General features: G+C 40.4%; 1 protein-coding gene across 3 annotated transcripts in view; it reads right to left on the reverse strand.

Moving 5' to 3' along the window:
* HYCC1 (hyccin PI4KA lipid kinase complex subunit 1) overlaps positions 1-16,345 on the reverse strand; it is a 436,523-nt gene that overhangs the window by 59,766 nt on the left and 360,412 nt on the right. For all 3 annotated transcript variants that reach the window (XM_053714139.1, XM_053714141.1, XM_053714140.1), the window contains exon 8: positions 7,949-8,065. In XM_053714139.1, coding sequence (XP_053570114.1) covers positions 7,949-8,065 — 117 coding nt within the window. The remainder of the gene's footprint in view (positions 1-7,948; positions 8,066-16,345) is intronic.

Below are 16,345 nucleotides of genomic sequence, written 5' to 3' on the forward strand. Positions count from 1 at the left end.
AATTACCTGTAAAATAAGTCCTAACCTAAGTTGTAATTAAACCTAACACTACCCTATCAATAAATTAATTAAATAAACTACCTACAATTAACCTAACACTACTCTATCAATAAATAAATTAAATACAATTGCTACAAATAACTACAATTACATAAACTAACTAAAGTACAAAAAATAAAAAAGAACTAAGTTACAAAAAATAAAAAAATATTTACCAACATTAGAAAAATATTACAACAATTTTAAACTAATTACACCTACTCTAAGCCCCCTAATAAAATAACAAAGACCCCACAAAATAAAAAATTCCCTACCCTATTCTAAATTAATAAATGTAAAAGCTCTTTTACCTTACCAGCCCTGAACAGGGCCCTTTGCGGGGCATGCCCCAAGAAAATCAGCTCTTTTGCCTGTAAAAAAAAACATACAATACCCCCCCCCCAACATTACAACCCACCACCCACATACCCCTAATCTAACCCAAACCCCCCTTAAATAAACCTAACACTAAGCCCCTGAAGATCTTCCTACCTTGTCTTCACCATCCAGGTATCACCGATCCGTCCTGGCATCCGGTGCTGAAGAGGTCCAGAAGAGGGTCCAAAGTCTTCCTCCTATCCGGCAAGAAGAGGACATCCGGACCGGCAAACATCTTCTCCAAGCTGCATCTTCGATCTTCTTCCATCTGGTGCGGAGCGGGTCCATCTTGAAGCAGCCGACGCGGATCCATCCTCTTCTTCCGTTGTCTCCCGACGAATGACGGTTCCTTTAAGGGACGTCATCCAAGATGGCGTCCCTCGAATTCCGATTGGCTGATAGGATTCTATCAGCCAATCGGAATTAAGGTAGGAATATTCTGATTGGCTGATGGAATCAGCCAATCAGAATCAAGTTCAATCCTATTGGCTGATAAAATCAGCCAATCAGATTGACCTCGCATTCTATTGGCTGTTCCGATCAGCCAATAGAATGCAAGCTCAATCTGATTGGCTGATTGGATCAGCCAATCGGATTGAACTTGATTCTGATTGGCTGATTCCATCAGCCAATCAGAATATTCCTACCTTAATTCCGATTGGCTGATAGAATCCTATCAGCCAATCGGAATTCGAGGGACGCCATCTTGGATGACGTCCCTTAAAGGAACCGTCATTCGTCGGGAGACAACGGAAGAAGAGGATGGATCCGCGTCGGCTGCTTCAAGATGGACCTGCTCCGCACCGGATGGAAGAAGATCGAAGATGCCGCTTGGAGAAGATGTTTGCCGGTCCGGATGTCCTCTTCTTGCCGGATAGGAGGAAGACTTTGGACCCTCTTCTGGACCTCTTCAGCACCGGATGCGAGGACGGATCGGTGATACCTGGATGGTGAAGACAAGGTAGGAAGATCTTCAGGGGCTTAGTGTTAGGTTTATTTAAGGGGGGTTTGGGTTAGATTAGGGGTATGTGGGTGGTGGGTTGTAATGTTGGGGGGGTATTGTTTATTTTTTTTTACAGGCAAAAGAGCTGATTTTCTTGGGGCATGCCCCGCAAAGGGCCCTGTTCAGGGCTGGTAAGGTAAAAGAGCTTTTACATTTATTAATTTAGAATAGGGTAGGGAATTTTTTATTTTGGGGGTCTTTGTTATTTTATTAGGGGGCTTAGAGTAGGTGTAATTAGTTTAAAATTGTTGTAATATTTTTCTAATGTTGGTAAATATTTTTTTATTTTTTGTAACTTAGTTCTTTTTTATTTTTTGTACTTTAGTTAGTTTATGTAATTGTAGTTATTTGTAGCAATTGTATTTAATTTATTTATTGATAGTGTAGTGTTAGGTTAATTGTAGGTAATTGTAGGTAGTTTATTTAATTAATTTATTGATAGGGTAGTGTTAGGTTTAATTATAACTTAGGTTAGGACTTATTTTACAGGTAATTTTGTTATTATTTTAACTAGGTAACTATTAAATAGTTCTTAACTATTTAATAGCTTTTTTACCTGGTTAAAATAATTACCAAGTTGCCTGTAAAATAAATATTAATCCTAAAATAGCTACAATATAATTATAATTTATATTGTAGCTATATTAGGGTTTATTTTACAGGTAAGTATTTAGCTTTAAATAGGAATAAGTTATTTAATAAGAGTTAATTAATTTCGTAAGATTTAAATTATATTTAAGTTAGGGGGGTGTTAGTGTTAGGGTTAGACTTAGCTTTAGGGGTTAATACATTTATTAGAATAGCGATGAGCTCCGGTCGGCAGATTAGGGGTTAATAATTGAAGTTAGGTGTCGGCGATGTTAGGGAGGGCAGATTAGGGGTTAATACTATTTATGATAGGGTTAGTGAGGCGGATTAGGGGTTAATAACTTTATTATAGTAGCGCTCAGGTCCGCTCGGCAGATTAGGGGTTAATAAGTGTAGGTAGGTGTCGGCGACGTTGTGGGGGGCAGGTTAGGGGTTAATAAATATAATATAGGGGTCGGCGGTGTTAGGGGCAGCAGATTAGGGGTACATAGGGATAACGTAGGTTGCGGCGGTGTACGGAGCGGCAGATTAGGGGTTAATAATAATATGCAGGGGTCAGCGATAGCGGGGGCGGCAGATTAGGGGTTAATAAGTGTAAGGTTAGGGGTGTTTAGACTCGGGGTTCATGTTAGAGTGTTAGGTGCAGACGTAGGAAGTGTTTCCCCATAGGAAACAATGGGGCTGCGTTAGGAGCTGAACGCTGCTTTTTTGCAGGTGTTAGGTTTTTTTTCAGCTCAAACAGGCCCATTGTTTCCTATGGGAGAATCGTGCACGAGCACGTTTTTGAGGCTGGCCGCGTCCGTAAGCAACTCTGGTATCGAGAGTTGCATTTGCGGTAAAAATGCTCTACGCTCCTTTTTTGGAGCCTAACGCAGCATTTTATTGAACTCTCGATACCAGAGTTAATTTTATGGTGCGGCCAGAAAAAAGCCTGCGGAGCGTTAACAGCCCTTCTACCGCCAAACTCCAAATCTAGGCCTCAGTTTCCAAAGCCAATAGGAGGGAAAGTAGCCAAGAAACAAAACATGATGGATTTTTAGAACAGATGGTTTTCTTGGGGAAAGAAAAATTGTACCCGACATACAGGTTATTAACACTTCTAATTATGTGCTTACTGATTTTCAAATTACAAATTTGAAGGGAAAAAAATGCTAGTGAAACAATTGTTACAAGTATTCCGTTCCCTATTAAGATGAGAAAATCTCAAATGGACATTAAACTCAATCATATTCCAGATGTATGAGTCTGTTTGCAGCTGAAATGTGGCACATATTGCTGTGGATGACTGAGAATGTCAGTCTCTTTTTCCCATAAATAGTTTACAGCAGTGATGGCCAACTTCCTAATACATGGGGACAGTCTAGTGGCACAGGACTATATTTTACATAAGGTGATAGGGTAGTTGTAACCAAATTGTTTGCCCACCCAGCAGAAGTCTCTAAAGCTCGAACTAGGACACATTCTTAGTTCTTGCTTTTTTCCACAAAATTAGTGCAGATGGCCACATGTGACACATTCCTAGTTTATAGGAACACACTATAAAATGTGATTATAGACTTCTCTCAATGAGATACACAATAAGTACATGCATTCTGGAAATAGCAATAACAATGAGGACTTCATTTTTAAATTGTAATCCATGTTTGATTTAAGGATATAGGTCATTGCAATAGGAGCATGCATTGTAAAATATGCCAACTTACTTTTGGGACAATTAAAATGTAATCTTATTTTTTGTCTCTCTATTTGAATAATGTATGTTTATGTCAGATATATAAGATTCATTATTACTTTTGTGGTGAGCTCCTTTAGAATTGCTTCATGAAATGTTCTAAAACCATAAATAAATACAAAATATTTCAAACTTTACAATCACATCGATAGCTGCTAACCACTTACCTAACCCTATACAAGACATTGGTATATGTGACAAGCCATTGTTTGAAACGTGGCCATTTATTGAATTTTGTTGGGTGAACTCAGTAAGTTGATATATAATAATTCCTATCCTCTTACTTGTAAAAGTGAATGTGTGGGTGGCTCATATAGACAATAAATCAAGGATCAATTTGAAAAAAAAGTTTACTTCCAAGTAATAAGATCACATTCAAAAAAGATTAATGTAAGAAACTGCATTAGTTATGGGAAACTAAACACAAGAGAGACCTCAATCTAAAATATAGTTTAGTATAAACTAATTTACCTAAAAATGCTATGAGACATCAGAAAATAAAAGGTTATCTGAAAGATGGTTGTCTGCACAAATGTGGAGACAACCATCTTTTTCATTATGTTCTTTCTCTTTAGTTAAAGTATTTCGACTGCTTTGCTTGGCAACATTTTATGGATATTTGGTTTTAGTTTATTGTAATAATCCCTTAGTATTATAAGACTTAGATGAATCAACATCAAAACTCAAATACACTATCCGCACAATGTAGGTTACTGGAGGTTTTCCTGACTTTAGATGACTAAGCCCTATCAGCATTAAAAACAGATGAATGCTAATCAAAGATGACTGGCTTAAAGGAATAGTCTAGTCAAAGTTAAACTTTCATGATTCAGATAGAGCATGCAATTTTAAGCAACCTTCAAATTTATTCCTATCCATTTTTCTCCATTCTCTTGCCATCATTATTTGAATGTAAGCTTAGGAGCCAGCCCATTTTTGGTTCAGCACCTGGGTAGCGCTTGCTGATTGGGACTACATTTAGACACCAATCAGAAAGTGCTACCCGGGTTCTGAACCAAAAATGGCCTGGCTCCTAAGCTTACATTTTTGCTTTTTCAAATAAAGATACCAAGAGAACGAAGTAACATTGATAATAGGAGTAAATTATAAAGTTGTTTAAATTTGCATGCTCTATCTGAATAATGAAAGTTTAATTTTGACTAGACTGTTCCTTTAAATAAAGTTAAAATGTATGTACAGATTTGTTCTTCATCTCAATACAGATTTGTTCTGCATTGCAAAAAGCACCTCCCACAGTTTATAATTCATTTACAGCAATAATTTAAGTAAACTAGGAAAATTTTTCATATTGATTGGTTGATCACTGAGTTATTGACTGTCCTATGAACTATACATACAACAGTTAAAATGCAAATCAATTTAGCTTCAAGAATTAAATAAATATATAGGCAGTATAATGAAGCCTGGTACATCATGTTCCAAAAATGTGACAGTTTTTAATATTGTGCATGTACAAACAAAAGGAAGCAATATCGCTGGAAACGGTTTACATTGTTTTTTTTTAAAGAAAAAAATACCACAAATCTTCAAAACCTATGAGCGGTCCTTGACAAATTTCAAATAAATCTGTACAGTAATCTGGGCTGTGTGTCTAAAACCATGCTTTTTGTGCTGCAATATGTAGAGAGCCCTGGCAAGACCTGTACTATTGTCGATTACCTTACATGAAAAAAGTACGTTTAAGGGATGAGGGACATAAACCAGTGCTGAGGAAGGGACTTAAAATACGTGGGAGGATTGGAGTAAGAAGGCGGAGGTCAGTAGTTGTAAGGGGATGGGATCGAGGGGACAGGTAGTGGGGTGGGAGAATAATATAAGGGCAGAAACTTTAACCTCACTAACAGGGGCACAAGACCACAATGTGTGGCTAAGTGGGCTTTGGATTTTTGTGAACAGTTTAGGGGGGGAAAATCGGTCATCGGTCAAGAGATTATGTAACTTCTGACTGAATCAATTTTGCTGTCAAAGTGGTTGGCAAAGTTTGAGAAGGAATAAGTGGTGGGTGCAGAGAAGGATACTGAAAGTGAAGAGACATTTTGGGTGTGAAGGAAGTAGTGATAAGAGTAGAGAAGTAATCCTGCATTATAGTAGGAGTTCAAGACTGACTTGTAGTATAGAATGTCAGCAGAACAGCGATTCGCCAATGTAACTCAGCAGTGCGAGAACATCTGCGTAGGTAACGTGCCAGAGAAGCTATGGTATGAGGGGCCAAATTGTCAAGGACCAATGTAAGAGTTTAGTTGTAGTGACAGATAAATTGGCCAGGGCAAAAGAAGGGAGGAGATGGAAGAGATCAGAGGTTTGAAAGAGTTGGAGATATGTGGGAGATCTAATGACAATGCTTCTGTGGAATTTGATGTGAGGGTTAATGGGAGAGTAGTAGGGAATCTTGTAATGCTGCAAGTGAGGAGATGGTAGTCAGAAAGGAGAAAAGGGGTATACATGAGGTTTAGCTGAAAATCAGATCAAAGGAGTGTCCATCTTTGTGAGTTGGTCCATTGTGACAGACCGTAGTAATAAGAAGTGAGCTGGAGAAGTCAAAGGACAGTGGGATTGTCAACAGGGAGGTTTAAATCACCAAGAATGAGGGTTGAGGTGTCTGAGGAGAGAAAATCTAGCCAGGATGCAAAATGATCAATATATATAACTGCTACACGTGTAGAGAGAGTGGATAAAATAAGCAAATGTAGATGGGTTTTGAAGGAACAGACTGAGGGAATAGATGGGGTCTATGCGTTGAAAGGTGCAACGAAAACAATGTAAAATACCTACACAATCTACCTATCTGTTTCCAGGTCTAGGAATCACAATTCCTATTAGTCTAAAACTATGCAACCAAATGTACAGCAAATGTTTGAAGATGGCTGTGATTTACTGTATAAGTAAAGTATAAGTACTGAAAAACTTGAGCTTTATTATGAGAACTTCATTTGAATCAAATGATGGAATTAACCTACGATTAATTTTTTTGGGGGTATAATGTTTGATTTTGTAGTAAAAGTTCAAAGTTTATCCTTGAACATAACAGTATCAGGACCTACATGTCCTCGTAAAAATCCCTTACTTATGATATTATCAGAAGGAGAGCCCCTCCATACAACTCCCTATGGGCTTAAGTATGAGCAGCTGCAACACAGAACAAATAAAAAGCACCTTGTACATTTATAAATTGTAGCTTGCGGTTTGAGGGATCAATTCAGCCATAGTTAGGGTTAATTGTGGTTTTAGAAACCAGGTCAGCTGCAGTTATGGTTTAGTGTGATTGGGCCTAATTAGGGTGTGTGGGTTTAACCCAATGCAGATAATTATTTATGATCTACTTTGTCTTTATTGAAGTAGTAGTTGTGGCTGGTTTAAAGAGCTACTATGAAAATAAGTGTAGCTATATTCAGCCCTGACTTTTTAGTGACAGAATTTGCTGCAGTGACTCTTGCTACACACAAGCCACAACAACTTTGAAAGGTTTCATTATCATCGACAAGCTAATAGTAGCAAAACACTACAGGCCACTTGTACTAAAAGGTCGAGCAGACAAGGTTCTCAACTTGAGAAGTTGTCCGCTAGTCTTCGCAACATCATTGTACACGCTCAAGTGAACATGTTATGCCCGACTGTCATTCACCAAGAGCGAGCAAACTCTCTGATTTCCCCTCGCCACCTCAGAGGTGGCGTAGTATGTAAGAAGCAGTTGTCTAATGACCACTGCTTCTTACTTTGCAGGAAGCAGGCTCGCATATGCGAACCTTCCCCGCAAGGGTTCCGGAGCAGCTTTTGCTGCTTAGTAAATAGATCCCTATGTGTAGTGACCACGTTGCTACTGACTGTTAAGATCTATTCCCAAAATAATTACAAAAAACTTTTTCAGGATTCTAATCAATAATTTATACCTTTATATAGGTATATACATCTATACAAGAAATGGATACTGACAAAAATGGGCTCTCTAGCAATACTTTGGAATGTTTATACTGATTATAGACAAGCTGAAAACAAAAACAGCTAGAGCAGATGCTCTATAAGTGATTTACTAAATGTTCATCTTCAGAAAGCTCCAATACAAATATTACATAACTCTGTAAACATTTGCACTTAAACAATCACTGTACATTAACAGGTTTGTCTTGAAATACAGCTGCCAAAGTAATGTATTTTCCAATCAATAGACAATGAAGAGAGTTAACTCTTACAATGAGTAATAGATGCCAGTCAGCAGCTGCACAATAAACTCTGAAGATGCTGGTATTCTGCTCTTAACACCTGTGTATTTTCTTGCATGTTGCCGAGGATAACCACAAACACAGAGCCTGCAAAACAAAAGGATACAAATTAGAGGTAAAACCCCCCACATAACTTGTAGTGGAAAACAGGGTAAATTAAAAACCATAAAAAAAAAATGTAATTTTTACCATGTTTTTAATTTTTGAAGATACCATACAATAAAATTCAGACCTTAGTCCAAATTACCTCTAACAATATTTGTTTAAAGTACATAATTCATATAAATATCCATCCAGTGCAAATGAATATGGTTTGAACATTTCACTATGAAAAAACAGAATTTATGTTTACCTGATAAATTACTTTCTCCAACGGTGTGTCCGGTCCACGGCGTCATCCTTACTTGTGGGATATTCTCCTCCCCAACAGGAAATGGCAAAGAGCCCAGCAAAGCTGGTCACATGATCCCTCCTAGGCTCCGCCTTCCCCAGTCATTCGACCGACGTAAAGGAGGAATATTTGCATAGGAGAAACCATATGATACCGTGGTGACTGTAGTTAAAGAAAATAAATTATCAGACCTGATTAAAAAACCAGGGCGGGCCGTGGACCGGACACACCGTTGGAGAAAGTAATTTATCAGGTAAACATAAATTCTGTTTTCTCCAACATAGGTGTGTCCGGTCCACGGCGTCATCCTTACTTGTGGGAACCAATACCAAAGCTTTAGGACACGGATGAAGGGAGGGAGCAAATCAGGTCACCTAGATGGAAGGCACCACGGCTTGCAAAACCTTTCTCCCAAAAATAGCCTCAGAAGAAGCAAAAGTATCAAACTTGTAAAATTTAGTAAAAGTGTGCAGTGAAGACCAAGTCGCTGCCTTACATATCTGATCAACAGAAGCCTCGTTCTTGAAGGCCCATGTGGAAGCCACAGCCCTAGTGGAATGAGCTGTGATTCTTTCAGGAGGCTGCCGTCCGGCAGTCTCATAAGCCAATCTGATGATGCTTTTAATCCAAAAAGAGAGAGAGGTAGAAGTTGCTTTTTGACCTCTCCTTTTACCAGAATAAACAACAAACAAGGAAGATGTTTGTCTAAAATCCTTTGTAGCATCTAAATAGAATTTTAGAGCACGAACAACATCCAAATTGTGCAACAAACGTTCCTTCTTTGAAACTGGATTCGGACACAAAGAAGGCACGACTATCTCCTGGTTAATGTTTTTGTTAGAAACAACTTTCGGAAGAAAACCAGGTTTAGTACGTAAAACCACCTTATCTGCATGGAACACCAGATAAGGAGGAGAACACTGCAGAGCAGATAATTCTGAAACTCTTCTAGCAGAAGAAATTGCAACCAAAAACAAAACTTTCCAAGATAATAACTTAATATCAACGGAATGTAAGGGTTCAAACGGAACCCCCTGAAGAACTGAAAGAACTAAATTGAGACTCCAAGGAGGAGTCAAAGGTTTGTAAACAGGCTTGATTCTAACCAGAGCCTGAACAAAGGCTTGAACATCTGGCACAGCTGCCAGCTCTTTGTGAAGTAACACAGACAAGGCAGAAATCTGTCCCTTCAAGGAACTTGCAGATAATCCTTTCTCCAAACCTTCTTGAAGAAAGGATAGAATCTTAGGAATTTTTACCTTGTCCCAAGGGAATCCTTTAGATTCACACCAACAGATATATTTTTTCCATATTTTGTGGTAAATTTTTCTAGTTACAGGCTTTCTGGCCTGAACAAGAGTATCAATGACAGAATCTGAGAACCCTCGCTTTGATAAGATCAAGCGTTCAATCTCCAAGCAGTCAGTTGGAGTGAGACCAGATTCGGATGTTCGAACGGACCTTGAACAAGAAGGTCTCGTATCAAAGGTAGCTTCCATGGTGGAGCCGATGACATATTCACCAGGTCTGCATACCAAGTCCTGCGTGGCCACGCAGGAGCTATCAAGATCACCGATGCCCTCTCCTGATTGATCCTGGCTACCAGCCTGGGGATGAGAGGAAACGGCGGGAATACATAAGCTAGTTTGAAGGTCCAAGGTGCTACTAGTGCATCTACTAGAGTCGCCTTGGGATCCCTGGATCTGGACCCGTAGCAAGGAACCTTGAAGTTCTGACGAGAGGCCATCAGATCCATGTCTGGAATGCCCCACAATTGAGTAATTTGGGCAAAGATTTCCGGATGGAGTTCCCACTCCCCCGGATGAAATGTCTGACGACTCAGAAAATCCGCTTCCCAATTTTCCACTCCTGGGATGTGGATTGCAGACAAGTGGCAGGAGTGAGTCTCCGCCCATTGAATGATTTTGGTCACTTCTTCCATCGCCAGGGAACTCCTTGTTCCCCCCTGATGGTTGATGTACGCAACAGTCGTCATGTTGTCTGATTGAAACCGTATGAACTTGGCCTTTGCTAGCTGAGGCCAAGCCTTGAGAGCATTGAATATCGCTCTCAGTTCCAGAATATTTATCGGGAGAAGAGATTCTTCCCGAGACCAAAGACCCTGAGCTTTCAGGGGTCCCCAGACCGCGCCCCAGCCCACCAGACTGGCGTCGGTCGTGACAATGACCCACTCTGGTCTGCGGAAGCTCATCCCCTGTGACAGGTTGTCCAGGGACAGCCACCAACGGAGTGAATCTCTGGTCCTCTGATCTACTTGTATCGTCGGAGACAAGTCTGTATAGTCCCCATTCCACTGACTGAGCATGCACAGTTGTAATGGTCTTAGATGAATTCGCGCAAAAGGAACTATGTCCATTGCCGCTACCATCAAACCTATTACTTCCATGCACTGCACTATGGAAGGAAGAGGAACAGAATGAAGTATTTGACAAGAGTTTAGAAGTTTTGATTTTCTGGCCTCTGTCAGGAAAATCCTCATTTCTAAGGAGTCTATTATTGTTCCCAAGAAGGGAACCCTTGTTGACGGAGATAGAGAACTTTTTTCTACGTTCACTTTCCACCCGTGAGATCTGAGAAAGGCCAGGACAATGTCCGTGTGAGCCTTTGCTTGAGGAAGGGACGACGCTTGAATCAGAATGTCGTCCAAGTAAGGTACTACTGCAATGCCCCTTGGTCTTAGCACCGCTAGAAGGGACCCTAGTACCTTTGTGAAAATCCTTGGAGCAGTGGCTAATCCGAACGGAAGTGCCACAAACTGGTAATGCTTGTCCAGGAATGCGAACCTTAGGAACCGATGATGTTCCTTGTGGATAGGAATATGTAGATACGCATCCTTTAAATCCACCGTGGTCATGAATTGACCTTCCTGGATGGAAGGAAGAATTGTTCGAATGGTTTCCATTTTGAACGATGGAACCTTGAGAAACTTGTTTAGGATCTTGAGATCTAGGATTGGTCTGAATGTTCCCTCTTTTTTGGGAACTACGAACAGATTGGAGTAGAACCCCATCCCTTGTTCTCCTAAAGGAACAGGATGAATCACTCCCATTTTTAACAGGTCTTCTACACAATGTAAGAATGCCTGTCTTTTTATGTGGTCTGAAGACAATTGAGACCTGTGGAACCTCCCCCTTGGGGGAAGCCCCTTGAATTCCAGAAGATAACCTTGGGAGACTATTTCTAGTGCCCAAGGATCCAGAACATCTCTTGCCCAAGCCTGAGCGAAGAGAGAGAGTCTGCCCCCCACCAGATCCGGTCCCGGATCGGGGGCCAACATCTCATGCTGTCTTGGTAGCAGTGGCAGGTTTCTTGGCCTGCTTTCCTTTGTTCCAGCCTTGCATTGGTCTCCAGGCTGGCTTGGCTTGAGAAGTATTACCCTCTTGCTTAGAGGACGTAGCACTTGGGGCTGGTCCGTTTCTGCGAAAGGGACGAAAATTAGGTTTATTTTTGGCCTTGAAAGACCTATCCTGAGGAAGGGCGTGGCCCTTGCCTCCAGTGATATCAGAGATAATCTCTTTCAAGTCAGGGCCAAACAGCGTTTTCCCCTTGAAAGGAATGTTAAGCAATTTGTTCTTGGAAGACGCATCCGCTGACCAAGATTTTAACCAAAGCGCTCTGCGCGCCCCAATAGCAAAACCAGAATTTTTCGCCGCTAACCTAGCCAATTGCAAAGTGGCGTCTAGGGTGAAAGAATTAGCCAATTTGAGAGCATGAATTCTGTCCATAATCTCCTCATAAGAAGAAGAATTATTATTGAGCGCCTTTTCTAGCTCATCGAACCAGAAACACGCTGCTGTAGTGACAGGAACAATGCATGAAATTGGTTGTAGAAGGTAACCTTGCTGAACAAACATCTTTTTAAGCAAACCTTCTAATTTTTTATCCATAGGATCTTTGAAAGCACAACTATCTTCTATGGGTATAGTGGTGCGTTTGTTTAGAGTAGAAACCGCCCCCCTCGACCTTGGGGACTGTCTGCCATAAGTCCTTTCTGGGGTCGACCATAGGAAACAATTTTTTAAATATGGGGGGAGGGACGAAAGGTATACCGGGCCTTTCCCATTCTTTATTTACAATGTCCGCCACCCGCTTGGGTATAGGAAAAGCTTCAGGGGGCCCCGGGACCTCTAGGAACTTGTCCATTTTACATAGTTTCTCTGGAATGACCAAATTCTCACAATCATCCAGAGTGGATAACACCTCCTTAAGCAGAGCGCGGAGATGTTCCAATTTAAATTTAAATGTAATCACATCAGGTTCAGCTCGTTGAGAAATTTTCCCTGAATCTGAAATTTCTCCCTCAGACAAAACCTCCCTGGCCCCCTCAGACTGGTGTAGGGGCCCTTCAGAACCAATATCATCAGCGTCCTCATGCTCTTCAGTATTTTCTAAAACAGAGCAGTCGCGCTTTCGCTGATAAGTGGGCATTTTGGCTAAAATGTTTTTGATAGAATTATCCATTACAGCCGTTAATTGTTGCATAGTAAGGAGTATTGGCGCGCTAGATGTACTAGGGGCCTCCTGTGTGGGCAAGACTGGTGTAGACGAAGGAGGGGATGATGCAGTACCATGCTTACTCCCCTCACTTGAGGAATCATCTTGGGCATCATTTTCTCTAAATTTTGTGTCACATAAATCACATCTATTTAAATGAGAAGGAACCTTGGCTTCCCCACATTCAGAACACAGTCTATCTGGTAGTTCAGACATGTTAAACAGGCAAAAACTTGATAACAAAGTACAAAAAACGTTTTAAAATAAACCGTTACTGTCACTTTAAATTTTAAACTGAACACACTTTATTACTGCAATTGCGAAAAAGTATGAAGGAATTGTTCAAAATTCACCAAAATTTCACCACAGTGTCTTAAAGCCTTAAAAGTATTGCACACCAAATTTGGAAGCTTTAACCCTTAAAATAACGGAACCGGAGCCGTTTTTATATTTAACCCCTTTACAGTCCCTGGTATCTGCTTTGCTGAGACCCAACCAAGCCCAAAGGGGAATACGATACCAAATGACGCCTTCAGAAAGTCTTTTCTATGTATCAGAGCTCCTCACACATGCATCTGCATGTCATGCTTCTCAAAAACAAGTGCGCAATAGAGGCGCGAAAATGAGACTCTGCCTATGATTAGGGAAAGCCCCTAGAGAATAAGGTGTCCAATACAGTGCCTGCCGGTTATTTTACATAATTCCCAAGATTAAAATAATTCCTCAAGGCTATGGAGTATAAAATATGTTTATATATAAATCGATTTAGCCCAGAAAATGTCTACAGTCTTAAAAAGCCCTTGTGAAGCCCTTTTTTTCTTTCTGTAATAAAAATGGCTTACCGGATCCCATAGGGAAAATGACAGCTTCCAGCATTACATCGTCTTGTTAGAATGTGTCATACCTCAAGCAGCAAAAGTCTGCTCACTGTTCCCCCAACTGAAGTTAATTCCTCTCAACAGTCCTGTGTGGAAACAGCCATCGATTTTAGTAACGGTTGCTAAAATCATTTTCCTCTTACAAACAGAAATCTTCATCTCTTTTCTGTTTCAGAGTAAATAGTACATACCAGCACTATTTTAAAATAACAAACTCTTGATTGAATAATAAAAACTACAGTTAAACACTAAAAAACTCTAAGCCATCTCCGTGGAGATGTTGCCTGTACAACGGCAAAGAGAATGACTGGGGAAGGCGGAGCCTAGGAGGGATCATGTGACCAGCTTTTTACTGGGCTCTTTGCCATTTCCTGTTGGGGAGGAGAATATCCCACAAGTAAGGATGACGCCGTGGACCAGACACACCTATGTTGGAGAAATGATAACATTCCTTAACATCAGCACCATTTTCCACCCTTTATTTATTTTCACTAACTTTGTAAAATGTGGGGCCAAACTGGAAACTTTTTTCCTAACTCAAATGAGTACGGAAAGCATTGTTGAAATTCCTTTTACAGGGCAGTTTCTAGAGAATCTGGCTCCCAGGGCAAAATTTGAAAATATGCCCCCCCTCACCCCCGCAAATTCTAGAAGTTAGAATCGTGTGTGTGTGTATATATATATATGTATATGCACAGCAATACATTATAAGACCAGAATTCCCAAAGTACTCTGCAAAAATGTACATATAATTGAGCGCCAGCTTTCAGACCATCCCAGTTGCTATGTCAAAATTAAAGAAGAAAAGCTGCATTCTCCAGATCCAGGGGAAGGCAATACTTTATTAGTTTCAAAGAGCAACCTTTTAGGGCACCCGTACCTTTATCAAGCTAACAATACAGGGATAGATTACAAGCGGAGTGTTAATTTATTGCCCGCCTCATAACTGGCAAATTCAGTTTACTGGTGTGTGATAAATAACCAGCCATTACAAGTGGCTGGTTATTGCTACCGCAAGCTCGCGGTAGCAATTAGCACTCACAAAATTAACTAGAGGTCGGACCTCTGGTTAATTTTTTAAAAGTCCCCCAATTTGCCTCAAAAATAGTGTAGTGTGCCTTTTTTAAAATAAAAAATAAGAGCTTTTTTTAAAAAAAACTGCACTAGGCAGTTTTTGGGGGCTAAAGTTGGCTGGTGTTAGAAAAAAAAAAAACGGCACTGAAAAGTGCCTTTACATTGCAGTCTATGGGGGACAGTGTGTTCATTATAAATATATATGTATATGCTTTATACATATATATTTGTGTGTTAATATGTGTATATACACACACATTAACACATGCATATATATGTATATATTCATACACATATATATTTATATTTGCTGCACAACATACCCCTTTTGCTACGCTAGTTCTCATGCCGTGTCTGACTGGATGAAAACTAGGGTCCCATATGGGCCTATGGAAGCAAGCTCTCGTGAGCGCAATGTTTCCATGCAATGTGAACGCGAGCTCGTGTTCACATTGCACCCAACATGTACATTTGCGTGCGCTGGTATTACTAAGTTAAGCACAAATATCGCTTTTATTAAAGTGATATTTTGCACTCAAATTATAATCTGGTGCACAATGTGCAAACAATATATAAATACCCATATCCAGGGGCCACGTAACGTTGCTCTATGAAGGTAATAAAGTAAGGAGAGTGCAGTTTTTCTGCTTTCCTTATGGACTTTTAGGTAGTAGTATTTAATGACAAAACATCTAGTACTCTGCTTGCACGCCACGTAGAAGGGGCTCTAGAGTTAGTGAGGTTTAACACCAAATACACTTCCAAAGACCAGTTCTTTAGCAAGGTAGGAGCCACACCAACATATATACATGAATACATAAACATACATTAGATCCATAAAGAGTGGGCGTGGACTAGGGGTGCAAAAAATAATCGTTAAGCCGATGCATCGCGATGCGGCCTTGAACGATGCTGCATCGATGCAGTGAAGCCCATAATCTATTCGGGGTCAGTGACGTCATCAAGCAACGTCACGTGACCCTGCGCTCTTGCCCTTATCACTACCACATTAAGCCCTGCTCACTCACTGCCTGAGAGTTATGTGCTGAGGCTCATACACTGTTCGGCGCTGCAGCGCCATCTTACTCCTCTCTCCCACAGTGTGTAGACTGGTTTGTTCAGCCGTGCCTCCTTATACTTACCCCCCTCTCACAACCTAGACTGAAATTGTGTAGTGACACGTTTGATGGGTTGTTGACAATGACAACAGCTGGTAAATTGAGGTGTAACTGCTATGCATAACCTTAGTGTTGCTCTGCGAGTTTGAGTGCATTTATAAGCTTATGTTCTGATTTATACTAACTCATGTTGGTAGAAGGGTTAATGGGGTGATCAGTTTATTCTCAGATATTTAAAATACGTCTGTGCAGAGAGCCAGCTAGCAATAAAATGTATGCCACTATGCCGCTCAGTTACTTTGCAAAGTAAGTGGGAGGAAAGGGAGTTAAAGTTTACAGGTTAAGGGTTGCCGTTTACAGCATGGTGTCTGCAGGGTAGTACTAGACAGCA

The sequence above is a fragment of the Bombina bombina genome, chromosome 5 (assembly GCF_027579735.1).
Source record: "Bombina bombina isolate aBomBom1 chromosome 5, aBomBom1.pri, whole genome shotgun sequence".
Lineage (NCBI taxonomy): Eukaryota > Metazoa > Chordata > Amphibia > Anura > Bombinatoridae > Bombina > Bombina bombina.